The 27,432-nt window shown below is 41.5% G+C and overlaps 1 protein-coding gene across 11 annotated transcripts; it reads left to right on the forward strand.

Annotated features, from left to right (window-relative positions):
- The first annotated feature begins 629 nt into the window (after positions 1–629).
- Positions 630–27,364, forward strand: LOC6581898 (anion exchange protein 3). 11 transcript variants are annotated; one of them, XM_044010015.1, is made up of 16 exons: positions 630–1,350; positions 8,692–8,992; positions 20,408–20,552; positions 20,614–20,881; positions 20,951–21,080; positions 21,272–21,298; positions 21,394–21,555; positions 21,619–21,861; positions 21,957–22,097; positions 22,402–22,419; positions 22,749–22,964; positions 24,098–24,295; positions 24,354–26,062; positions 26,143–26,337; positions 26,402–26,630; positions 26,703–27,364. In XM_044010015.1, the coding sequence occupies exons 2-16, from the start codon at positions 8,915–8,917 to the stop codon at positions 26,772–26,774; spliced, it is 3,831 nt and encodes a 1,276-aa protein (XP_043865950.1). In that variant the 5' UTR covers positions 630–1,350; positions 8,692–8,914; the 3' UTR covers positions 26,775–27,364. The 11 variants fall into 11 exon arrangements, with proteins under 11 accessions (XP_043865950.1, XP_043865955.1, XP_043865951.1 ...); XM_044010020.1 differs by lacking the exon at positions 22,749–22,964; XM_044010016.1 differs by lacking the exon at positions 22,402–22,419.
- Positions 27,365–27,432: the final 68 nt, after the last annotated feature.

Raw genomic sequence — 27,432 nt, forward strand, 5'->3', positions numbered from 1 at the left:
TTTGCACCTGTAGCTATAGCTGAAGCCTATGCGGCGAATGTGGCGAATGCTGCGTATGCGGCCAGTGCAATCGCAGCATATCCTCGATTTGCCTAGTTGGAGCAGCGCAACCCACTGCCCACACACAAAGGAACAGCATAGAGAGCGAGCGAGAGAGCATGTGCGACTGAGAGAGCGCTGAGCGCAAAGCCGATCAGTAACGAGGGTGGCTCTTGCAAGTCATATTTGCTCTTGCGTCTCACTCACGTGCTCTCCAGAACAATCGATGCATGCCTGCTGCATACCCTGTGCTCAGTGCAGTTTCACGACTCATGAGAGCCATTGAGGCAGGTAGAAAATCGTATAAATAGAAATTCGTTGGAAACCCAGAAATGTAAGGTTAAACGAAGACTCAAGGGCAAGGAGAGACTAAAAAGGCAATATGTGGAAATTTACAAAAATTCCACTCTGAAACAACATACAGGGTACATTTATGTCGACGCTTATGAGTTTCACATAAAAACCGCTCTCACTCTATTCCAAAACATGTTGTTGTTGTTGTTGTTGGTTTCTGTCGATATTTCTGCTGCTGCTGCTGTTCGGCTCGATTGCTCTCCGTGTTTAAAAACGTGCTGCCGCAGGAACAGTAAATCATTACGCTCAGAAACGTGCGACCGGAAAGACGGAGACGATCGAGTCCAAAGAAAAAGAAAAAAACAACCGCTAACCGTTCGCCAAGTTCAAGTTTGTCGAGACGCCGCGCCGCGTGCGTTGCCGCTATCAAAGTTCTATAAAGTATTACGAAGAAACATTAAGAAATATATAAAATGAATTTGTAAAAGATATACGCAACGATATATGTACATATATACGTCATAAACATTGTGTGTTGTTGTTGCTACTATTGGTGTTTTTATTTGTTGCTGCTCTGCCATTTTCTGTGTCTCTGTGGTCGGCCGGTCGTCTTTCTTCGAGCGTTCCCGTTGCCGTTCCCGTTCCCTTTGCCAACATCTTCGATCGTCGCACTTTTGTTCCATCGACGCGTTTCTTTCGAACTGTATTTTGTATAATTCGCATACATGTGACGCAGCCGCTGCCGCCGCCGCAGTAATTTGTACAAAAAGTGATTTGTTTATTGTGACATTCGCCCCGACCCCCCGACGGCCCTTCGCACAGATGATCGGTCAATGAAGTTGTGTCGGGCACAGTGGAAAATTTTCGAGACACCGCGACACCGCAACACCACAAGTGAGGAGCAGCTGGTAAAACGAAAAGAAAAAGAAGAAACTGAAACAAAAACAAAAACAAGAAAATAAAAGACCAAATTGGCTACAGCCATCATCGAAAGTCGTGGGTAAAAGAGCTCTTAAAGTACGTGTCAATTATTATTATATTCATTTACGAGTCGCCGTCTCTGTCTGTGGTTATGGTTGTGTGTTGTTCTTGTTGTTGTTGCTCTGGATGGCTGCTATTTCTGTGCCAATTTTTGAAATTTTCGAATATTTTGTTTTTCAACTTGTGGCTAGCTATGACGCTGATATGAACTGATTATTGTTTTTTTGTGTTTTGTTTTGTTATTGTTTTTTTTTTTTACCCTCAAGTACAATTCCGAAAATAAGTGTCAACGGCAGACAAGCAATTTGCCCATTGTAGTTAGTGCTGTTATACATAACGAAAATACAGTTTTAGCCAGTGCCCAGATCTCGATCTGCTGCCAAATCGAATGCGTCTGCTCTCTTATTCAAATGCTTGATAATCAACTAATTATACATGTACATGAAAAACTAATCATCTTCAAATATTTTTGGCATTAGACAAGCAATCATAAAAAAAATGTCAAGCTCGAAAATGCAGCAAGTGATTACTCAACACACGCACACACACTCACACACAGAGCTTCTGCCTTTGTTACTCATTTACTCTTTCGTTCGCTCCCTCTCTCTCTCGCTCTTTCTGTGTTTTGTGTTTCTGTTACTCTGACTCTTTGATTCTATCTTTTTGAAACTGGTTCTGCATAGTTAGGCCCATTCACCATTCATTTCTTACATTTCTTTTCATTTCGTTTTTGTTTTTGTGTGTTTTGTGATTTTTTTTCCTTCATATTTTTCTTTTTTTTTTATGTTCTACTGTTCAAAGCAAAAAGTACACATAGTTAACGTTTTTCTCTTTATTCCTGCTCACGCTTCTGCCATCCCTGATGCTCGCTCTCGCTCGCACTGTTGTGCTAGGCTAAGCTCGACTGCTGCTGTTGCTGCTGCTCTATGCAAAATACTGTAATAATAGCAACAACAATACCGCTTTTATGCTGCGGCGACACCAACGGCGACAGCGACGCCGCCGTCACCTTATCAACACCGTTAAAGTTTTGCAGCGTTTTAAGCTCTGCACGTGAATTTCGCGACGTGCAGCGCTCTTCTTCTTCGTCTTCTTCGTGTTGTTGTTTGCGTTTAGCGCGGTATGCAAATTCTTTGTATATGTTTTGTGTGCATGTAGTTGGGCATAGCGAGCCCTTTCTTAGCGTGCTGTCTCCCTCTATCGCACAGACACCAGCTCGCTTGCTCTCCCTTGCTCGCGGCGTGTGAGTAATGGCTCAATAATTTGGCTGCCTTAACCCACACACCCTTTACACACACACACTCTCTCTCTTTCGCTCTGTCTCGTTCGCTCCTTTTGTGCCGCTCGCACGTTACAACAATGGTAACGAGAATTTGTTTATCTTGACTTGTGCATAGTGTTTTTTGTTCTTTCCTGATATTTAACCAAAAAGTATCATGACGCCTAAAGTTGATTGTTGTTATTGTTGTTGTGGCCCCGTTGTTGTTGTCGTTGTTTTCGTTGTTGTTGTTGGCTTTGCAGTTTTGTTTACACAACTAGTGGGGAGGGAGCTCATGTTTTGTTTTTTCAGACTAGTATTTATTGTTCCTGTGCACGGTTCACGGAATTTGCAACGGCTGCAATTTAAAGTATGTGCGAGTATGTTACAACAAATGAGAGTGCCTCTTTATACCAGGGCAACGACTCTTGTGGGTGGCACAAACTTCTGCTAAGCATACGTAACTTAATACCTAGTGCACATGAGTGTGTATAAAGTGGTTATTTTTACTTTCTATTGCAAACAATTGATTATAAATAAACCACTCACTCACTCTAGAACTTTCTAGTCATATCATATGCAAACATACATATATATTGTATATCTTTGCTGAAATAACAATTGCTTTAAGGAGAAACCGAAATCGAAACCCGATACAGAATTTACCTTTTAGATAATTTGATATCATCTGTCATTTCCTCAGCTTTCCATTGTTTTGCAATCAAAACTGGAGAACAACAATCATTTTTATTGCGCAAACAATTAGTCATTTGGTTCATTGCACTGGCATACATCCTCTGATGGTCTTTCGATATTAAAACCCCTAGAAAACGGAATCCCATTTGTATATTAAACATTGTAGAAATTATTTCCTGAAATTGTTATTCATAACACAAGAAGTAGAGTCATCATTTTATTTAATGCTAGATATACCCAAATATATATATACATATATATACTGACTGTTTATAGTTGCTTCGGTCAGATCAGAAGCGAACAGAATTGCTTATCTAAGCAAAAGAAGAAGCAGTAAAAATATTTCGTCCGAGTATTGATTACGCCTACAAATTGACTTTTGCCAGTTAGTCAGCTAGTCGGAAGACCGGCCGAGTCGAGTCGATCGTCCGTCCCTTCTATCAGTTGGTCATTAACTTGGTCTCCAATTAGAGTTCTCTGTTCTCCAATTGTTGTTGTTGTTGTAGGTTGTATTTGTTATTGGGTTATCGAATCGCAATTGCTTTTTCATTTCGAGCATTCATATATGTGCGAATCGCCGAAGCGTAGAGTTTGTTCTTTAAATAAATATAAATTTTTTATGCTTTATTTATTTGATTGGTTCGAGTACAGTTAGTGTAGTTGAAGTGCTCTGAACCTTTAACCACACAGCTTAGCATAGTGTGTGCATGATTGTAAGTGTAAATGTGTGTGTGTGTGTCCGTCCATAAATCCTTCATCAAGTCCAACAAGTTTGCTGGAGTGCCAAGTGGTTGCCAGTCAAGTGGAAATGGAAACTACTTTCAACTGCGACTGGCTAGGTCAACAGCAACAACAACAACAACAGCAACAACAGCAGCAGCAACAACTATGAAATAGAATTCGATTGCATAACATATTCACCTAGAACTGTGGAAGTGCGAGGGTCGTTCAAGAAATGTGACTTATTGATAAATGAAATAGTTAATGTATGAAGTTTGAATTGACAGATATTGATATATTGACTGCTATTTATCTCTCTTGATTAGCTAATTGATTAACATCATATGCATACGTTAAAAAAATAGATATCTATCTATTATAATTACTTTACAATTATACTCTATTCATTGACAATTACTGCCTTTTATATTATAGATTAATTATTTCTAATATATCGAAATCCATTTATTTTCTTTCATTCTCATCAATGACGCCCTACTTATATAAAAACCCTCGCAGCAACGACCCACTCCCTATATATATAACTTTTTTGTTGGCGCTATTCTATCTGATATGCAGCGCTGTCTGGCGGAAAGCAACGGGAATCGTTTTTATTGTTTTATTTATACTTTTTCTCGCCCAGCTGCAAATCAAATATCGTCTAATCAAAATTTGGAGGCGAAGAAGATTTAGTGCTCTACTCAGTGGGACAATAACTTTCAAATTATTGACTCTTATTACTATTATTTCGTTATTATTTTTGTTATTTATGCCAATATATAGCAATATATATGGGACCCACTTCAGTCTGTATAATTGACCGGCGTCGACTCTAATGCCCCAATTGCTCGAGTATATTGTAATTCAAGTTCTCGAATTTGACATTTTTACGCGTGTCGTGAATTTTTATTACGATTCTCGTGTAGGTGCGCGTAACAGGAAGCACGCTCCAGTGGCAGTGGCGGTGCAACCCCCTTTCTGTTTAGCTTTAAACTTAACTCAAGTTCAATGTCAGTGGCAATGTCAGTGGCTCTGGCTGTGGCAGTTGCAGCTGTTGAACTGTTGCAGTATTTAAACCGGTTCTTCTATCATCGCGACTCGGTCATGATCAGCGGACTGCAACTCCAACTGCAACTGCAATTTCAGTTCCAATTGGCAGCTGTTTTTGAAATGGTATTTTTTTTTAGGAACTGGCTGTAACTGGAGTTTGTTTATTGTTTTTTCCCGTTTCTTCTTCTTCTTCTGTTTTGTTGCTACAGATAAGGGCCAAGTGCACGTGATATTGAAACATTTGGAGATATTCCATTACTTCCCTCTCTCACTATGTCTGCGCTGTGTATCTGTCCCTTTCTCTATTTCACAGACTGACAGGGAGTGCCAACTGATAAGTCCATAATTGGTACAATAACCATGTTATTATTCAGTATTATTCAGTATTATCAAATAAGTTGAGCACTTCAAGTTTACCCTTGTGAGAACTTGAAATCAGATTCAATTGGGTGTATCGTTGTTTGGGCTGGATTGGGTAATATGGCGTTGGAGTTTATTCTAATCGGAGTCTATTTATCTGACTCGAGAGTTAAATAGCTTTCTTAGTCAGTTGTCTATCTGTCATACAGTGGATGAGAGTCGAGGACTAAAGATCAAGAAATTTGATGTTCGTAAGGCACTCAGCGAAAGGATTGTTGGGAAAGGAACGAACTATGTTCAGTTTGATCTGATGATTTAGAAACTCAATAATGGATAGTTAGGAAACTAAAAGGAGAATGAAATACACATGAGAAAAATTAAAAAAATAATTCCCAAATACTGGGGATCTATAAAATAGAAATTGTTAGCTGGAATATATATATCTTTCATTTAGGTAACAGTTCTTCTTCTGTTCACAGGATATCTGCTAGTCCGGCATAGTCTATTCCTGCCACTTGCTTCAATTACTGTTGCATATGAGTTTTGGCTACTACGAAACATTGGACAAGAGACAATTATTCGGTTAATTTACGATAGTTATAAATGCCATTCATTACTGTCAATTGTTTAAATCATTTGTAGCCATATCAAAGCGCATCGATAAGGCGATCTGCGATAGTCGCTGCTGATGGATGTCCACTGTACCGCCATGATAAGGGAGCGCACGCTGAAAGCCCACGCAATTCATATACAAACAATAATTTAAATCAAAGTTAAGTCCGACCCTTGAGCGGACGATCGATCGATCGTTTGCGACGTTTCGCTAATGAACCCATAAAATTGATCACCACGTTAATTTTGGGCTATTTCCCTTGGCACTCCTGTTTCCTGATCGCCGATTGTTTATTTGCTTTGGGCTTAAATTATAACACCTTTGCTTTATGGCCCGTCCGCTGCGCCTGTCTAATTCTTTATTTTCTTTTGTTTTTTGATAACATGTAGCTCTGGCCGCCCATAAAACGTGTAAATTTGTAGACCAATGAATCGCAGGAGTCACGCGATCAATTTGATCGAATTGAGCAAATTTATAAATAAACCACTTTAAACTGTCTGTCTGCCTGCGGGGATTGATGGATTGCAGAGTATTTTAGTAGCTCATTGGCGAAAGGAAAATATATAGAGCTTGATATGACTGAAGAGAGCTCTTATTTATGCCATATAAAATATTGCTGAAATCACTTTTGAAGATCACTTGCAATGTTTGTTTATCGAAGGGGATCTTTTCATTTCTTTCGACAGTTTATAATGTTAATAATGAAATAAAGTATAATGTTAATTGAGCTGTATATAGGAAAAATACAATATTTATATATCATGCATTTGGGATATGGCAAGATCGGCTTATTATATAAAATTTTGGAGTAAACTGGACTGAGCTGGCGATCGAACCGAATTTTTGCTGCATAAGAACTTGCGATGCGATTATGCGATATATGCGATATATGAGGCATAGTGAGTTTAAGGACTGAACTACTATAGATTGTGATACTAAAAGCTACGGCATGATTTGCAAACATGAGAATATATTTTCTAGATAGATAAATATATGAGTTACTTCATTGGAAAGGAATACTATCTTATAGAGTGGAAAACACACTGTATATGCATAATTTACCGTATTATTTGTGCAGCTTTTAATGCAAATAAACACAGCTCTATAAGCCATGCAATCGAATAAGTCATTTCCCATTCCAGTTAAGACCTTTTTCAAGAAACTTTTGCCAAGACAACAAATGTCGATTTTCTTTGGGTGTGGAAGACACGTAGTCTACACACGAGCGCATAGATAATGCTTTGGCGCTTTGCTCTATTTGCGCAATCTATCAAGCGTGTCCTCTTTAGTTAATAACTACTGTCAAATCAAGTTAATAAGTAATGCATTTCCCCAGCACTGTCAAGGTTAGCAAACACCACGAGTTGCGCCTGTTTTTTTTGTGTGTGTGTGTGTGTGGGTGTGTGTGTGCGTAGGTGTCTGTTCAATAGCTCAAGTTTAATCCAGGGCCAACTTTAGACAAACACAGACTAGCACACATACACACACACACACACGCACGCAGTCTCATCAATTTTTATCAAAGTTAGACAAACAATCGCTTGGTCACATTTCTGTTGCATAACCCGCAAAGCGATTTGTGTGAATTTGGCCAAAAGGAAAATAAATCGCTTGGAATAGCTATAGCTCTGTTAGTTGGGCTCTAGACCTAGGCCCTAACTAAGCACGAGACTCAGGTTGGACTGTCTACTAACATTAGCACACACACACACACACACACACACACACACACACACACATGCATGGACACACTTGTAGATACCTATTAACACCCCAGCTCGGTATGTGCTCGGGTTTCGGTTCGGGCCGCATTTCGTTTCGTTAGTCAATGTTCTGGGCGCCGCATAAATCAGCGCCAACGCAACCGCAACAGGTACACACGGCTTTCGTTTGTCATTGAGCGCACCTCGCGTATCTCGACGCGCGCCTCGCGTATCTCGCCTACGCGGGTATCCTATAGATACATTTGGAGCTATCCGTGCGCTTGCCCTAATTCAATTTGTGTGGACGTTCAGCAAAAAAAAAAAAGGTGCCCGCTCGAGTTCTTGTTGTTCAAGGAGTCGCCAACACGCAGCTCACATTTTATTGAGCTATATACATATTCGATATATATATATGTATATATACTGTGTATATTTTGGTGAAATTTGTGTTTTTGCCAGCTGCTCGTCAGTTGTTCATTTGCCTGAATGTGACTCAGACGCGCACTTGTCCAGACTTGCCTAATTATTGAACTTAATAAAAGAGAAATGTGTGTGTGTGTGTGTGTGTGTATACTGAAATATATAGAAAATATATATTTATAAATATTTGTGTAAAGAAATGAACAACTGTGCTGAAAATGGAATCGTTTAATGACGCCCTCAGCTGGCGATCAATGGACAGCCGACAGCCCAGCACAGTGCGCAGCCCTCGCAAATTGATCAAGTGACTGTCGAGTCGCGTGCTTCAGTAGCCCACTCCCGCGCTGGGCGAGTTCATGCCCCCAAGTTGTGCGTGCTTGCAGCATTTGAGTTCAATTGAGTCGCGGAACGCAAGTTTATTGCTGTTGATATTGTGTTTGTCTCTGAGTGTTTGTGTTGGCTTCAATTGAATTGCAGCCGTGCGAGTGGCAACTTTCTCGTTTCTTAATTTAATTGCGTACTAAGTGCATTCTCTTCCACTCTCTTCACACTTGCAGCCCAGCCCACGCCCACCGTCGCACCGTCACACCGTCACACCGAATGCCGAGATTCTTCTCCGAGCTGCCGCAGTGGAAGCGCCAATTCAACCACAGCTCAATGCAAGTGCGCTGGTACAGGCATCTGCAAATCATCAAATAAACCGGGAGTAGATACCAGCTGGACCCAGACCCAAGGAGTTGCTCTACTTGAAGGGACCCTCGAGGGGAAAACGACGCCAAAATGAGCTTCAGTTCGGCCAGCGGCCGCGAGAACAATGTTCGCAAATTGTCCTTTTTGGGCTTTAATACCAAGAAAAAGGTAAGACCCTAGCAATTAATTGAGGTGTTTTATTTAATTACCTAATAATGGATTGGCCAACCCAAAAGAGGCGAGGGGAATGTTAGAGAAATTTCAAGGTGTTTTATCTTACGTAATGAAATGCGATTAAAAATATTTTAATTTATGAAATTTTACGCCGTTTCTTGATTAGAGCGAACAAGTATAAAATGAATGGGGATATTTGTAATTTGACATATTTTGATGAAGCAGATAATCTTATTAAACAAATTTAGCTGTTTGTTTTTAAAGCCGTTGAATTTAAAGATTTAGTCATCGGGTTAAAACTGGTTTTAGAACATGTTCGAGCCTTGCAGTCGGTCAGAATTGACTGCTTAATACTCCGTCATAATAAAAAAAAAAAAAAAAAAAAAAAACAGGTAAATTTTAAATAAGGAGCAAACAGCAATATTTTGTAATATCAGCTCTCATGCTGAAGTAGATATAGTTTATTTAAATGGTATAAATTCATTTGCAAGTAAATTTAAAAGTAAAAGTGAATAACCTATAGAGCAGGTTAACACTAATATAGTTGTAATGCTAAAAAGTTACAGATATATATACATACATATATTATTTATATTGTATTATATATGATACATATATTTTTATTTCAAAATGCCGTTCTTTTGGCCATTTAAAATGTTGCTTATGTAGTAAAAGATGAGTAAATACCGATTTGGCACGACCTCAGTGAGCTTATGCAAAAGTTCTAAGACAGCTGAGCAAACGAATTTCAAATTTCAATTCTTAAGTTTAATTAGCCAAGTATTGCTGACGGATAAAAAAACAGTAAACAGCATAAAACCTATATACGCTTAATTAACTTCATATCGGATATCCTTTAAATTCATTTAATAACTATCATAAACTATTATGAAACTTCCTTTGATCATTGAGAAAAGTGTAATGAACAATTCGCAATTAGTAATTAGCATATTTATGAAGTCAACTTTCGCTCGCTCAATTAATTAATTAGCCCGAGTTGAGTTCATACAGAACTCGTATTTCGCTAAAAATTCTATAAAAAACATGAAAAATAAAGTCAACTAAAATCGATTTGTCAAATGTTGTCATCAGACTTGGAAATTGCTTCCTAATGCTTCAGTTGAACTTATATATATATATATATATGTATATACATATATACAGTTAGTTGCTTATAATCTCGACTTAATGTTTGCCCAGTAGTTTTCCACACATGAGTAAAAAATTCATTGCAAAATTGTTTAAAAAATGTGTTGAATTTTGAGTGTGCAAAATATTTATCAAATGTTTTTTATGTTATTAATTCGTTGCGGTCTTTTTTGTTATGTATTTTTTATTATTGTATTTTTTTGGTGTTTTTATTTTGTGTGTACGCGCGGCTAATGTCAAGTAATTGTTATTGATTTAGTAGCTGTTGTTGCCAATTGTTGTTGCTTTCGCTGTGTAGATTTCCGCACTTGTTTTGGTTGTCGTAGTGGTTGTTGTTGTTGTATTTGTGCCCTGGCATGCCCGCCAGCCAGTCAGTGACACAATTTGGAAACCAGTTTCACTTTTTATTGTGTCGATTTGGATTCGGATCTTGAATCTCGATTTACAGTTGTCACTCCAATGCCCTAGACCAGGCTAGAGCGAGTGAACGAGTGAGCAAGTGAGCGAGTGAGAGGGAGGAAGAGAGTTCGCATAATCACGTACTCATTCATTCATTCGACGTTCACTTGGATGTGCCTGCCTATTAAACTAGAGCGGACAAAACTCTGAGCACGTTACGTATACGCCGCGTGGCGTTCACAGCGCCGAGGGCGGCTTTAAGGCCAAAGCCAAATGGATATCAACAACAACAACAACAACAGCAACAGCAACTGCAACAGCAACGACTACATAAACGAAAACTGAGCACAAAGCGTAGGCAAACACAAAACAGCAACAAAAACGCATTTTTAATTGTGCGTCTGGGAGCAGTTAAGAGAGAGAGACAGCAAGTGAAAGACAGAGAGAGAGAGAGAGAGAGCACAAAGAGGTAGGGGGCAACTTCTCCGGAAACTAGTTAGACATTCAAAACGAGCGGGCGGACAGGCACTCACACACACACATTCACTCACACACATACAGACACACTTTCTCTGAATAGCACAGTCAAGAACAGGAAATCAATATTCGTGGTCAAGGCTGCCAAGTGCAACTGCAATAATAATAAAGGCAGCAAACAGTTGCAGCAATAACAATTGCTGGCATTGGCATTGACCAGCAAGTGCTCGTAATGAAATCGTTGACACCTGAACTGAAAGCCACATTTACACTGGCTATTAACTTAATTGCCAAGGCAGCTAACGCCTAGCCTACACCAAGCTAACCACCTGCTGTTACCCGTAAGTAGGCAATGATTTGGGCCCTTAACGTTTCAATTATCCGTTAGTTTGTGCCTCGCGCTCTGCCTCTCTCTCCCTCTCTCTCTCTCTCTCTCTCTCTCTCTCTCTCTCTCTCTCTCTCTCTCTCTCTCTCTCTCTATGAGCGAGTGCGTTGAGCTTAGCCCTTATCACTCGTAATTGCCTTCAAAGTTCTAAGCACGCACATGACAAGCCAGCTCAACTGCAAACACGTGCACACTGGTTAAGAAGCAATTGAAGAAGTAAAAGAAAAGAAAAGTTTGAAGAAGCTAAAGTTGATATATCATTGTGAATTCTTAATAAATTCGTATAAGAGTAGACTCGAGTATATCACATATTTGTAGTAGCGAAATATATATACAAATATTTGACCCTCCTTGAACCCTTTTTGCCAATATAAGATTCAAGCATATCAAATTTACGTAAACTCAACCCAAAACGTTTTTCTGCATGAATTTCTGCACATCTATAATAATAATATCTATATTTTGCATATCAAAGCCAAAAAGCTCGCCCATAGAGCTGAGGGTTTTCTATCATCAGCTTGCCTTGCATCTATAAATATATATTTTCGTTTAATTAAATGTTTTCTATATATAGACTTTGTTTGTTTTTCCTTAAGATTGCACAAGTCTGGCTAGGTCCTTGTGCAGTGAAGAGTTCATAATTTGAATATTTTTAGGGTAAAAGCGGAAGCTTTTCCAGCTAAGCTTTTGTCGAATGCCACCCCATGCACAGGCGACACACGCCCGCCAAAGCAGCTGACCTTGACCGTGTGGAAGGCTCGTTTTCGCTGCTTGCGCGCTCTCTCTCTCTCTCTGTATCTTCCTCTCTCGCTCTCTCTCTGGCAGTCGTGTTCACCTTTAGCTTATTTGAGCTTTTGGCACTTGTTCACATTGTATATGTGTGCGTGTGTGTGTGGCTTTTGCCTGCTACTGCAGCTACTGACTGCGCTGCCCGCAGAGCTTTCAGGCAAAGCTCTTTGGCTGTTGCGTTGTTTTTGTCTTGTTTTTTGGGGCGCAACGTAAAGTGCATTTGTGATTTACGTCAGCAACGGTTGTAAAACTCTCGTTTGGGCCAACGCCAACGCCAACGGGCAGCGGCCGTGAGAGAACAGCTGTGTGCGCTGCAGCGCCGTCGGCAGCGCAGCCAGCAGCTGTTAACTATGCTACAGTTATACGCGCGAGCCTCCCTCGTGCGCCGGCGCAGGTAACATGTGTGTAGCAATCGCAGTGCTGGCCATGGCACCAGCAGCCGCCAGTCACGACATTTGCTGGGAAGCCTTCCCAGACGCCACAACATTTTTAGGCTTGAGAGCGCGCGCTGTTCCGTTTCCCCACGCGCTGTCTCTGTGCCTCTGTGTGCGTGTGTGCGTGTGTGCGTACGTGCGTGCGTATCTTTATATGTATTTGTCCTCTATCTTTTGCTAGTTGCTGCTGCAGTGAACTGTTAAGCAGCTCCGCGGGTCAAAGTGCAACAGGCAGCCAAGCAGCAACTGTTAACAAAATTATAATAATCATAACAACGAAAAAGAAAAAAAGAAAAACGAATAAAAAAAGTCTCAAACAGCAGCAGAAAAACTTGTGAAAATTGCGCTGGCTGCAAACGAAATGTGACAAACTTTTGTCTCTGCCATCGAGTTCATAATTGAAGGTAAAATAATAAAAAACAACTGCTGCATGTTTTGATTAAACTCTGAGCATAATTAAGTCACAAACTTAGGCGAAACACTAAATACTAAACACCTGGAGAGTTCTTACAGCCTTGAAAAATATATATGATAAAATTGAAGCTAAGCGTGCACAAGCACACGCACGCAGATACACACACAATATCACACACACACACACATGCATATACACATACAGATTGTTTGATATTTTAGCTGGAATTTTGGCACAACAAGTGAACCAGCGAATTGGCTAGCTTCTATTTAATACACACACACACACACAGACACATAAATACATATATATGGTCGGATATGCTGCCTACTGTTTCGGGCAGTCGCAGCGCAAAGTCATGTAATACTAAAAATGGGCGCAAAAAAACGGACGGGGCGCGGCCATGGACACAGAATCTTTTATGGCTCATCTTTGCACACTTTTGCGGTCGTAACTGTAAATCTGTGTGTGCGTGCGTGTGTGTGTGTGTGTGTGTGTGTGTGTGTGTGCGGGTACTTTGAATACATTCGCAGGGCCAGCATAATTCACACAGCAGCCACCCAAGTGAAAACCAATTTCAATTTAAGTATCATTCGCTCATATCACACACACGCATGCATACACATGCACACACACACAGATAGAGGCCAGATTGACCTTGAAGTATGCAACACTTTTCTGGCTATTACGAGAGCAGTAAGAATTACATCTATATATCTATGTGTGTGTGTGGGTGTGTATGTGTGTGTGTGTGTGTGTGTGTGTTGCTTTGTCAGCTCAATTACATTATGTTTTAGCGCCTTTAAGAGCACAATGAACGCTTTAACCTTTGCACGTGCCTGTCCGGCCCCAGCTACGCCTATCCCTTGTCACTCACTCACGCTGTCGCCATCCCTCCCCGCACACACTCACACACACACACACTATGCTATGCTATACGCCTGCCGCATGCCCTTCCTGTCCTTCAGCGAGCATTTCCGCTGCGAAAATTCTCATCAAATTAACACACACGCACAATCTCACACACACACACGTATACACATACACACACGTATACACATACACACACACAGCGCGTTAGGCTGACGGACAGATACAAACGAAACGGAGCATCGTTAATTTGTGCAAACAAAATATCCACGAAACGCTTCGCCCCCAAAAGGGAACTTCAGATTCGAAGAAAATTATGCGCAACATTTCTTTGTTTTCTTTATTTACTTTACTTATCTTTCCTGTGTTTCCTTTATTCTTTTTATTATTATTTTTTAATACGTTTTCTGTGATTTTTCCGAGTCAAGCGCAAAATGTAAAGTTAAACGAGTTTGTTTCATGTCCTGGAAAATTTCTTGCTGTGCTTCCTGTTTTCGCTGCTCTTGATAAGAATTATGGGGGGAGAGCATACGGCTGGGAGAGTCTTGAGTTTACGAGCCCACGAAGTCATGCGATTAGAATGCGTGCCACATATAATATATGTAATTAATTTTTGGCTACAAGGACCATTGGCCTTTGATTTGGAGTGTTGTCATTTCTGTTGACAGTCAATTACCCCTCTGCTTATTCCATTTTTATGGGTATTTTCACGTAATTGCTCTGTAATTTATTTCCAATTACGCTGGAGGAGTAGGTTATACAAAATATTTTATTGGTTCTAATTAAAGCTAAATAAAATATTTATATATTAAAATATAGATATGATGCAAATAATATGTAAAGGCTGGGAAACCACTGTCAATACTATGTAAATACAAAGTAAAGCAATTTAGTGTAGGTACTTTGGAAATACAGTCTATATACTGTGTTAGTATTCTGTTGAGAGGCTGTTCACATTCTGCAAATGTACTGTAATTAGTCTGTTAATATTTGGTAATATTCATAAACTTAGCAGTATTTATTGTAGGGCATTCTTATGATAAATGTTGATTGCATCGTTTGCAAATTTAATACATGCATAAATATTTAATTACTCTGTAATTACTCTATACTTCTTTTTAAATTACTTTACAGTTCTTAAGAAATTATTTGCTAGTGACTCTTCAGCTCCTTTAAAATTATTCTATAATTCTTTAAAATTACTCAGTAATTATTGATAATTACTCGGCAATTAATATCTTTAAATTTGTAGTAATTAATACCTAATTACTGTAATTGGGTAATAATTAATTGCAATCACTCAAAATAAAATTGCGAATACTCCCTGCACTATGCGACAATCAATAGGGTATCCGAGCATCCTGCACTTTCGCTTTAACTTTCATTCGATTCCTTTACGAGAGAACAGGCCATTTTAGGCGGAAAATTTGAGCACTCAGCTGATGTGGCGTGGGGCGAGGGGCAAGGGGTAAGTGGCAGAGAGTGTTAGGCAGCGTGTGTCAAAGTGGCTGAGGCAACACTGAGTGTCTGGGAATGGCAATGTGCCGCTGACATGGACATGTCGTGGAAAGTGCCACGAAACTCGAGACGAAGGCGACTTCTTTTTATACCCTGAACCCATTTTCAATGGGAAATCAGGGTATAATGGTTTTGTTGAAATGTATGTAACAGGGAGAAGGAGGCGTGGCAGACCCCACAAAGTATATATATTCTTGATCAGGGTGACGAGCTGAGTTGATTTGGCCCTGTCCGTCTGTCTGTCCGTCTGTCCGTCTGTCCGTCTGTCCGTATGTATGAACGCGTCGATTTCAGAAGATATAAGAGCTAGAGACTTCAAATTTTTTTAAAAATGTCCGTAATTACAGCGCGCATATCAAGTTTATCATTAAAAATCGATAACGCATCCCGATCTTTTTTTATCGATAAAAAACCTTATCGAAAACCAGTTATAAAATTATATCTTCTACACCTTTATTGCTAGAGTCTCCAAATTTTTAATGTATGCTTATATGCAATTTATACAATTTCGGTTTTTGTTAAAATTTACCCCCCACCTCTAAATTCACCCCCTCACCCTCACTTTTGTAAAAAGCGTATTTCAAATACTAGAGACTTGTGCTTTGGCAATTACATGCATATTCATGTTATAATCATAATCTAAAAGTTTCATGAAGATCGTACGTCCATAAAAAAAGTTATTAAACAATTAAGTTCTCATAGTAAGCGCACACTGCAGCCCATGCGTGTTTATGCGTGGTTGCTTGTATGTGTGTGTGTGTGTGTATGCGTTTGTGTCTGTATGCGTGTGTGTGTGTATGTGTGTCTTTATGCGTGTGTGTGTATGTTTACCTGTGTGTGCGTACGTACGTGTGTGTGTGTGTGTGCGTGTTTCTTGTGTAAGCTGAAAGTCGCGAAAAAGTATTGAAATATCTATTGCTCTAAGGGTTCAGGGGATCTCGTAGTCGAGCAGTCTCGACTAGAGCTTTCTTACTTGTTTTTTTTTTTATTGCGGAGAACAGTTAAGCACGAACGGCTAAAACTTGACTTGTAAAACTTATGGAGCCCAGCTGCTTATACAAACTTGTGGCAGCAGCAACAACAATTGCAAACACTCAAATCTGTTCAAGTTGTTTGCCACAATTTGATTCAATTTGGCTGACAACATGCAACAACATGCCGGCCAAAAAGTTGCTTAGCCCAACGACCGCATAACTTGCTTATGACTTATAAGTCACGTGCTGTCCCCCGCTCCAGCACCGCCGAGCTCCCCCGAGCAGCCGCTAACAGTTAAATGTTGTCAAACCGCATCAGAAACATTCAACAACCAACATGCCACACACACACACACACACATAGACACACTCACACATGACTAACTTTTTAAGCAGACGAGCAGCTAAATGCGGGTGCGTGCCTCAGTTTGAGTAGATTCGAATGTATCTCAATCTCAATTTGTAACTGTATCTGTGCGCTTACGCCTCGCTGCACACCTAAGTGGCAACACAAATAATACGAAATTCAATTTGAAACATTTTTCGTAACTTTGCTGCGTTCAGTTGAAAAGTTTATGAATCAATTGATAATTGAAGCTGTTAGTTGGGCAAAAATTGAAAAGTTTGCCAAGTTCTAGTCGCGCTTAGTTCTCTAGTTAACTGAGTTGCTCAAGTGAACTGGTTCAGCTGAACTGTAGTCGCAGTGCAGCCCAATTCGGTGGAACTTTTCAAAGAGTTTTATTTACTTGGAAATTGAAAGCAAATTGAATAATGGAAATGGATATATTGATGCTTATTTAAATGGAAATAAGTTTGGGTAAAGCTAACAAATTTTACAGTTACTTATTAAGGGGTTTACTTAATTGGAACTCGAGCTATGATCTATGATCATCTGTTACCTGTCCAAAAGTCTCACCTAAATGTGAACTTGGTTTATTTGGCTTTGACGTATTTAGCCATAGATTATAGAGCAAATATCCCACACATTATATAACATTATTTTTATCCTAAATATAAATTGTTTTTCAAGGTCTGAAGACAAATATTTTTCTGTTATGCATTCTGTGATCTTTTCACAATTTGTTGACGAACTGTCAAAATATGATTAGATTTATTTTTCAGTTGAAAATATTTCAAAAAAAAAAAAAAAAAAAGTCAGCAAGGGAAATTAAATTTAAATAGATGCCTAAGTGGTTGACTCTGCTTTGGGGCTACTGCAAAATTTATTGTTGTGGTTTTTTTTTCTTATTGTACTCGTTGTTGTTACTGCTGTTGTTGTTGTTGTTGTTGTTGTTGTATTTAGACAATTTGCGTTGTCGTCTGAAACAACTTCGGCATTTTCATATTAATTTAGCAAAACGCAAAGCAAACAGCGCCAAACGAAAATTGACAGCTCAGACAGCTGGGTGGGCGTGGCTGGTAGAGAGGAAGAGGGCCGGCATACCGGGACAAATGCTGGGGCCTCATTTTTGTTGTTGTTGTTGCTGCGGTGCTTTTTTTCCTGTTTTGGTGTGGGCGTTGCAGGTGGGCAAAAACCAAAACAAAACCAAAGAAGACAAAAACACAAAACGAATCGAATAAAATGGAATAAAAAGCGCCATCGATTATTTTGATAAGCGACGCTGACATTGTTGCACAGTTCGTTTAGCTAAAGTACGCTCGCGCTCGCTCTAATGCTATCGGTGGGCGATGGGCGGTGGGTGGTGCTCAGGTTGTAGCTGGTGGTTAACTCATAATGATGGCCTTGGCTAATGGCTGTATGACAAAACACTTTTCGTGTTCTGTCTGGCTGCTAATCACAAATGGCAGCCACATCGCAACATTATTACGAACCAATATCATCATCATCGCCATCATCATAATTATGATGATTGCTGTTATCATTATTGTCATCTCTATCATTATAATATGCATATAGAGCTCGCCTACTCGCCTACTCGCCTACTCCTCTACTCCACTGCCCACACGCGCTGTTATCGATTAATTAACGTAACGGGGCGCGTTACGCTTTGACTTATCGCACACACACACACACGCACACGCACACACACACAGATAGAGATAGTTAGATAGACAGGACACACATTTGGTATTCCCACGTGCATGCTCTCAGCGTTATTAAATTTTCTATTTATAAACTTGCAGGCTAACTGAATTGAATTGAAGCTCGTTGTTTTGTTTTCCCATTGTCTCCCATTTCCTCTATTTTCCTTTTGTTTTGTCCGCTAGCCCATTGTTTTCCCTTTCGCTGGCTTATCAGCGACGCAATTGACAGTTCTACCTTGAGCGTTATCATAACGCATAGGCAAATTTAGCATAAAATATTATATGAGTGTGATGCTTATATGCAAAAGGGGCGTGGCTGTGGCAGGTGCACAATAAGAGACAAGTACACAAAGAGAGAGAGAGAGTGAGTGAGAGAGGGAGAGGGAAGTTAATTTCCTAGTCATTTTCATTTCACGCGTGTGTGCTTAGGGCTAAGATGGATTTCATGTTGTTTTTACTTCTATGGCAATGTCGAAGGCAAACACCATTAAAGCTGCGTGTCCTGTGCCAGGTGCCAGGTGAGCAGGTGGAAAACGTTTGCTTTAAAGCCGCTGACACACAGGTAGCTAATGGCGCACATAATCTAATTTAACTTGGCTTTATATATGCTCGTGATGTATGAATTTACATATGTCAGGCATAAACTGCGCGCTGTGATGAGGGCCCAGAGAAAGATAAAGCGCCGAGCTATACAAAAGGAATTGAATTATTGGGAGATATGTAAATTAAACTGTGTGGTTTATTAAAGACAACAGACTTTATTAACTGTTGCTTACTTTTTAAAGGTAGAGAGAGAGAGAGAGCAGCAGAGAGAGAGAGAGAAAGAGAGAGAGGGAGAGATGAGTGTTACTTAACCAGTTTTTGTGCTTTCTGAGTGATAGTCGCTCTGTCTCTGTCTGTCTATAAAATTTGCTAAATTTATGGAGCTTGTGTGACGAGTTGTCTATAGGCATTTAAATATTTGAATGAATGGGTTACTTTACGATCAATGCGAGAATGAAATACAGCTGGGCTCAAGCAGAGCTCGAACTGTAAAATTTCTAGTATAATAAGCTGAAGATCCATTAAATAATTGAATAGACCGAGTGAATTATTCTCGGAATAGCTCGATCACATATGTAACTGATCCTAATAATATATGTTCCTATCCAATTTCATGAATTTTCTCAGCTCAAATTGAGCTACGTAGATACAGATGTATATATCAATGTTTTAATTGAATTATGCAGAGTTCGCTCTGCAGACTGTTTGATGTCTTTAGCCTTCGCACTGATTTCAGCTAGACTTGGGTGCTATTTCATGGCTGATTGATACGTATATAACAAGATAGCGTAAATATTTGACTAATCAAGCAACAACAACAACAATAACATATGATATATGGCAGGCAATTTGAAATGGCACAATCAATGCATTCGTCACTATGAAAATCAATTGAGTTCGATTAAAAACAATTAACATAAACGCCATTAAATATGCTTACAGAGGGTACGATCCACTCTACGATTGTATGATATATGATATGTGGTATATAAATATATATATTGATAGTTAGATATTGATATATTGACGTACTTTTGACTGTCTGATCGTAGAGAAGTTTTTATGATGAATTCGCGGACTTCGTCTTCTCTCTCTCTGTGTGTGTGTGTGTGTATGTGGCAAGAGGCAGAGTTGGGTCAATATTTACAGAATTATATTTACACATGACAAGACGAAGATGATGACGGCGACGACATCATGCGACAACAACAACAACAACAATAACAATTATGGCCAGTCACATGACTGAATATTTTTTATAGATTTTTAATTGAAAAGTTTGTTGTTGTTGTTGTTGTCTTGAGTCACATAACGTGACCAGCAGAGATGAGAAAACAACGGCCAATTGAGTAGAGAATGTAATTCCCCACATGCTTCAATTCAACAATATGTCACTCTTATCTCTTGCAGTCCGGCAATGAAGATCCCGACGAAGTGCTGCTGGACTCGGAAATGGAAAAAGTCTTTGCCGGAGCAAAAGCACGCAAAGAGAAGTTCGATGTGAGCACTTTCCAGGACAACAGTCAGCAGCCAATTGGTTCGCGCAAAAAGAGCAGTAAGTAGAGTAGGGAGTTGCCTCGACTAGCAGATACCCTGTAACATGCATTCATTTGCAGCACGCACAAATGATTTAAATATTGAAGAAGATTCCGAATACGAAAGCCAAACGGAGCAATTGAGTAATGCACAAAACTATGATGATATACCCGAGGACTTTCCACTAGTCTCGGAACGCGCTGGACACGGCGATCACTCGGACAACTCGGGCGATGAGAAGCACGTGCAGTTCGGTGATGCCAAAAAGAAAATTGTCATCACACCGCCCAGTCTGAGCTATGATGAACAGCCCACGGATCAATCGCACGAACGCAAACGCAGAAAAAGGTCTGAGAGAATGCGAAATCAATCAATATGCAAACCAATTCTGAACTGTCCTTTTCTGATCTCCCACAGCCGCCATCAGTATTATAGACAGCGTAAATTCTCACATCAGGACAGCGTGGAACCCAAAAAGACAATCGAGGAGAACGGTGATGCAGGTGCGCGTAGGATCTCTGTGCAGCCTGAGGACACGGCATTGGAGGTAGGCCAGCCGTAACTCTAGCTAGTTGACCTAAACCTTAACCCAAATAGATAATTCCCCTCTTGATTAACCTTGACTATGGTTTTAGTTAACCTAACCAAAAAAAGAAAACTAAACCAGTCAAATACGTTTCGTTATAATTGCTTTTCTTGCTGCTTCCCATGCTCGGATTCACATCCAACTCAATGTAGACAAATGCCCAAGCGCCGGCTACACAGGTTGATGACAGCCCCTAGCTGAAAGTCCTTATGCTTAAATCCCTTGCGCTGTCTTGAATATGTTGCTAAAGTCATTGTTTTATTTTACACTCTAGGAAGCTGATCTCAATGAGCTGAGATCACATCGTTCGGATGATCCACGCGCCCTGCGACGCCACAAGATTCACCATTCATCCATCAAGCTGCGCGAATTGCCGCAAATAACTATTTCACCGTTTCAAAACAAGAAGCCCGAGGTCGATCACAGTCCACATGAGGTGAGCATTGATCAGCGTTGCTCTCGGTAGAGTCGTAGACTGAGAATGGTATTTGCCTTTCAGATCTTTGTGCAGCTGGATGAGCTCACGGGCGTGGGCGAGGATCGGGAGTGGAAGGAGACTGCGCGCTGGATCAAATACGAGGAGGATGTGGAGGAGGGCTCCGATCGCTGGGGCAAACCGCATGTTGCCTCTCTCTCATTCCACTCGCTGCTCAATTTGCGTCGCTGCCTGGAAACGGGCGTTGTGCTGCTGGACCTCAACGAGAAGGATCTGCCAGCGGTTGCCTATCGTGTGGTCGAACAGGTAAGCTACACATAGTCTCTTTCGCTCTCTCTCTCTCTCTCTCGCTATCTCTCTCTCTCCCCGATTCCCTACTTAACTGAGTTTTTGCTGTGCAGATGGTGGTCGATGATCTTATCAATATCAATGACAAGCCATCGGTCATGCGCTCGTTGCTGTTGCGCCATCGGCACGTGAACGAGCACCAGGGCGTGCTGCCCTTCACCAAGCGCAAATACAACAGCTATACGAGTCTGCAGGTAAGACGGAGATCCGCAATCGCAATCTCTCTATTGAACTATCTAACTCACTTACATATAACAACTTGCATACATTCAGTGCGTGTCCTGTTATCGCTATAAATTGGCTTTAAATATGATGTGTTCTCCAAAATTTGTTAATCATTTTGATCGTGTTCATACTATGCTCTTGTCTATTTCTGCATAAATGCGCCCATAACTGTGCTACATTCTCACATCAACCATACTCGTACACCAACAACAACAACAACAACAACAACTACTACTACTACTACTACTACAATAACAACTACAACACCAACAGCATCTTCTACCCAAATCGGTAATGAACGACCTCTGTATATAAGCATATATACATATATAAGAATGTAACAAACATATATATATGTGTATATATCTGATATATATCTATATAGTCAAGAGACGTACTTATCAAGCTGCTTTTGTCCTGTGTTTCTTTTAACTCTTCTTTACTTTCGTTTAATGCGACTCTTATTGTTTTGCCCATTTGCCCAAATATATATGTATATACCCAACTATATATATATATAACTCACCCTATATACATATATATATACCCATATATATATATATATGTGTATGAACACTGAACACACACATTTGTCTCACATTTGCGCACCACACCAAAAGCTTCTTTGGATGGGCGCCGAGGCCACTCAGCAGCTGCAACAGCAACAACAGCTACAACAACAACAACAGCTACATCAACTACAACAACAATACCTACAACGATCAGCCAAAACGAGACGCAGCATCTGTGTGAGCACCAGTGCGCCGCCATCGGCGATGCTCAATCTGGGCGCCATAGACCATCGACGACACTCGACGACCTCATCGTATCTGGGTGTAATAAGTTTTAAAGCCCTATTTGACAAGCAATTTTAAACAAAACAAAAGAACCCTTTCCCAAAAAAAAAAAAAAAAACGTTAAAAAATCAGGGAATGAAACTGCAACTGAACTGAGTTGGTTATCCATATAAGAGAGATTCTGCCGGCAAGCCGCAGATTGAATACTTTTGCAGATCTAGGAATATAGAAAACTAGCTAGAGTATTATTGCCATATGATATTGCTTTTCCAATCTCATTTTACTGCTAGGCAGTTATTATAGTCGTAGGCCGAATGTATGTGTATCGACTAAAGAATATATAATTCGAATGGATTATGCAAGAAGCCCAGACAACATATACATAAGATGGTTCTATTAATACACACTTGTCTTTCACGTATTCCTAAAACTATAAGAGATCTTTCAAAGAATAATATGAATATTAGCTTAGTTAGCTATGAATAGATGTTTCTTAGATGCTCTCTCTTTACTTTTTATGTTGGACAGATGTTCCAAAAAATATCTATACCAATAATGGTATTTAGATTTGGTAAGGGTTAGTCAAGAAACCTGGGTCAAAGATCCAGTAATCCCTCATCTCATAAACTGTATTTGCTGTTGATCGTTCTTCCGATAATTTCATACACATAAGCCTTTCATACATGTAGATCTATTCTAGCTTCTATTCCATCAACTGCAAGGGTATACTATGTATGAATTTCTTAAAAATATTACACAGTTTCATTCCCTGTGTTGTTGCAGTGCTTTAGAAATCGAGCCATTTCTTTTTTAGCCCACCTAGCCACCACCCACCACGTAGCTACTCCCCCTCTCTTAGTACCACTTTAAATGCTCTCCAACTTCACGATTGGCAAGTTCTCAATTGTGTTGTGTTTGTTTATCGACTTACTCGTAAGTTAGCTTGTCCTTAACCTCAAAAAAAAAAAAAAAAAAAAAAAGAATATCAAAAGAAAAACATAAAAAACTTAGCCTCAAAATGCACCGTTAACTCAGCCTTTAACCCTTAAGTGCACGCCTGTTCTATGTTCTGCATGTTGTGCTTGTTGTGAAATTCGGTTTAAGGCGTTAACATCCAATGTCCGGCTTAACGGGAATACTTTAATACCCTGTCAATCGGCTCGCCCACACAGAACCTCTCGGGCAGCACGGATGACAAGAAGATCAAGATAATGCCGGCCAGCGAGATTGGCGGCAGCAAGCGCAGCAACGAGCTCAAGATAGACATGAAGGACGACATGTACTCCTCCTCGCAGGAGGATCTCAAGAAGCTGCAGAATGATACCATCCTCAAGCGCATACCCGCCGGAGCCGAGGCTACGACAGTGTTGGTAAGTTCCAGTGAATAGCTACCTGTGAATGTTTTAACTGATCTGCATACTCTCGCAGGTGGGCGCCGTGGAGTTCCTGGAGCAGCCCACAATTGCCTTTGTGCGTCTGTCGGAGGGCGTGCTTATGCCCACTCTGACGGAGGTGCCCGTGCCGGTGCGCTTCATGTTTGTGCTGCTGGGGCCACGCAACTTCGATCTGGACTACCATGAGGTGGGTCGCTCCATCTCCACGCTGATGGCCAACGAGCACTTCCATGCCATTGCCTATAAGGCGGACGATCGCCGCGATCTGCTGTCGGCCATCAACGAGTTCCTGGATGATTCCATTGTGCTGCCGCCTGGCAACTGGGACCGTCACGATCTGCTGCCCTTCGACGAGCTGAAGGCCAAGAAAGACTGGATTCGCACGCGCAAGATCAAGGCGCTGCAGGTGAAGCGCGACAGCGAGATGATCAAAATCGGCAGGGATGAGGAGAAGGCGCTGCTCGAGAAGCAGGCACTGGGCGCCATCACCGGGCCAGGTGGCCCCGGCGGCGATGGCGACGGCGACGATGACGACGATGGCAAGAAGAAGCGCCCCAGTCCCCTGGACAAGACGCATCGGCTGTGGGGCGGCCTGTGCAACGACCTGAAGCGTCGCATGCCCATGTACAAGAGCGACATACTCGACGGACTCAACACGGAGACTCTGGCGGCCACCATCTTCATGTACTTCGCCTGCCTGTCGACGGCCATCACCTTCGGTGGTCTGGCCTCGGCGAAGACGGACAACTGGATCGGCATACCGGAGACGCTGATTGCCTGCTCCCTAGTGGGCATCATCTTCCACTGTCTCTCCTGCCAGCCGCTCGTCATCATTGGCACCACCGGACCCCTGCTGCTCTTCGATGAGGCGCTGATTGTCTTCTGCAACGAGTACCACTTTGACTTTCTATCGGTGCGCGTCTACGTGGGCGTCTGGCTGATCATCATAGCGCTGTGCGTGTCCGCCTTCGAGGGCAGCGTCTATGTGCGGCTGCTGACGCGGTTCACGCAGGAGATCTTCTCGGCGCTGATCACGCTCATCTACATTGTGGAGACTATGATGAAGCTGGTGTCCATCTACAAGCTCAACCCGCTGCTGCCCGACTACAATCTGCCGCCGCCGACGCTGGTGCACCACAATGAGACCAACTTTAACATAAGCGTGTCTCTGGTGAACGCCAGCTCCACAGTGGCGCCTCCAGCGCTGCCCAAGATGCCCACGAATCAGCCCAACACGGCGCTCTTCTGCACCATACTGACTCTGGCGACCTTTGTGGTTGCCTACTACCTGAAACTCTTCCGCAACTCGCACTTCCTCGGCCGCAATGCCCGCCGTGCGCTGGGCGACTTCGGCGTACCCATTTCCATTGCCATGTTCGTGCTGGTCGACTATATGGTGCCGTCCGTTTACACCGAGAAGCTGGTGGTGCCCGAGGGTCTGTCGCCCAGCGATCCGGTGCGCCGTGGCTGGTTTATTGGCTTCAATCCGTGCGAGACCTGGGTGCCGTTTGCCTGTGCGGTGCCAGCTCTGCTGGTCTACATCCTGATCTTCATGGAGTCCCAGATATCCGAGCTGATTGTCGACAAGCCCGATCGTGGCCTCAAGAAGGGCTCTGGCCTGCACTGGGACATTGTGCTGCTCTGCCTGCTGAACACCTTCTGCGGCCTCTTCGGCATGCCCTGGCATTGTGCAGCCACCGTGCGATCCGTGACCCATGTGTCGTCGGTGACAGTGATGTCTCGGTGCGTACACCTCTTCCTGATCTCGCTGCTGTTCAGGGCATGACTAACTATTTAACTTCTTCCTCTTCTCATCTCTTCAGGACTCACGCACCCGGTGAATCGCCGCGCATCATTGACGTCAAGGAGCAGCGTTTGTCCGGCTTCTTTGTGTGTGTCATGATCGGGCTGTCGGTGCTGATGGCGCCGCTGCTCCGACTCATACCCATGGCCGTGCTCTTTGGCGTCTTTCTCTATATGGGCGTGGCCTCGATGAGTGGCGTGCAGCTCTTTGAACGGTTAGCATGGATTGACTTAAGCCCTCGAGAACTCTGCTGAACTTTTTCAATTTTTGCATTCCAGCATAAGACTGTATTTCATGCCAGTCAAGCATTATCCACCCACAAACTATGTGAAGCGTGTGCGACCCTGGAAGATGAATATGTTTACGGCCATACAGGTGCTCTGCCTGGTTGTCCTGTGGACGGTCAAGTCATCCAAGTTCTCGCTGGCTTTTCCCTTCTTCCTGATACTGATGGTGCCCATACGACAGCTCTTGGGTTCGATCTATAAGCCCGAGGAATTACAAGCGGTAAATGGCACAATCCAATCTAATCTAATATTTGAAATAATTGAATATTATCTCTCTTTCTGTTTCCGTTAGTTGGATGGCAGCGAGGTCAAGGCCGACGAGGACGAGCCCGACTTCTACGAGCAGACGACCATACCAGCTTAGTGACTTAGGTGCAACTGTAGTCGGACTATGTCCGAGCTCAGGTTTAGGCCAAATTTAACTAGTTCGTTTTTTAATCTAAGTATTCAAAGTATTAAAGCCAAGCCGCGTCCCAACAAAAGCAAAAACAACAACAACAACAACAAAACCAGCAACAACATCAACAAATACAAACACAAATTGTTTGTGAGAAATTTGTGGTGATCGTGTTAACGAACTACCTGCATTAGTATTTAGAGAGAAGGATGTAGCCTAAAAGTAAACAAAGAAACAAAGGAGAAACACACCTGAAAGCCTATTAGATTGTAAGGGTCACAGCTGATTGAGGTGGGTGGCAGAGCTGAAAACTCAAGTGGAAAGAGAAAACGTTGTACCTAAAAAGGAAAGGAAAAGGATAAGAAAAAGAAATGTGTGCTAAATACAAATACCAATTCGTAGCTGAATTACCGATAAATGATTGTCGATAACCGATAACGGATTACTTCAAACTGATAACCAACGAGCGATTCTGAACAAGAGATTCAAAGAAAAGACTCAAGTTCGTTAAGCATCTGGTGTGCACTGAGGACCCGCATTTATGCCTTATGACAAAATGTTTGCTTAGCGAAAAAAAAAACACACACACAAAAAACTATTTATGAGAATAGAAGAAAGAAAAACA

This window comes from Drosophila mojavensis, unplaced genomic scaffold, assembly GCF_018153725.1.
Source record: "Drosophila mojavensis isolate 15081-1352.22 unplaced genomic scaffold, ASM1815372v1 contig_74, whole genome shotgun sequence".
Classification (NCBI taxonomy): domain Eukaryota; kingdom Metazoa; phylum Arthropoda; class Insecta; order Diptera; family Drosophilidae; genus Drosophila; species Drosophila mojavensis.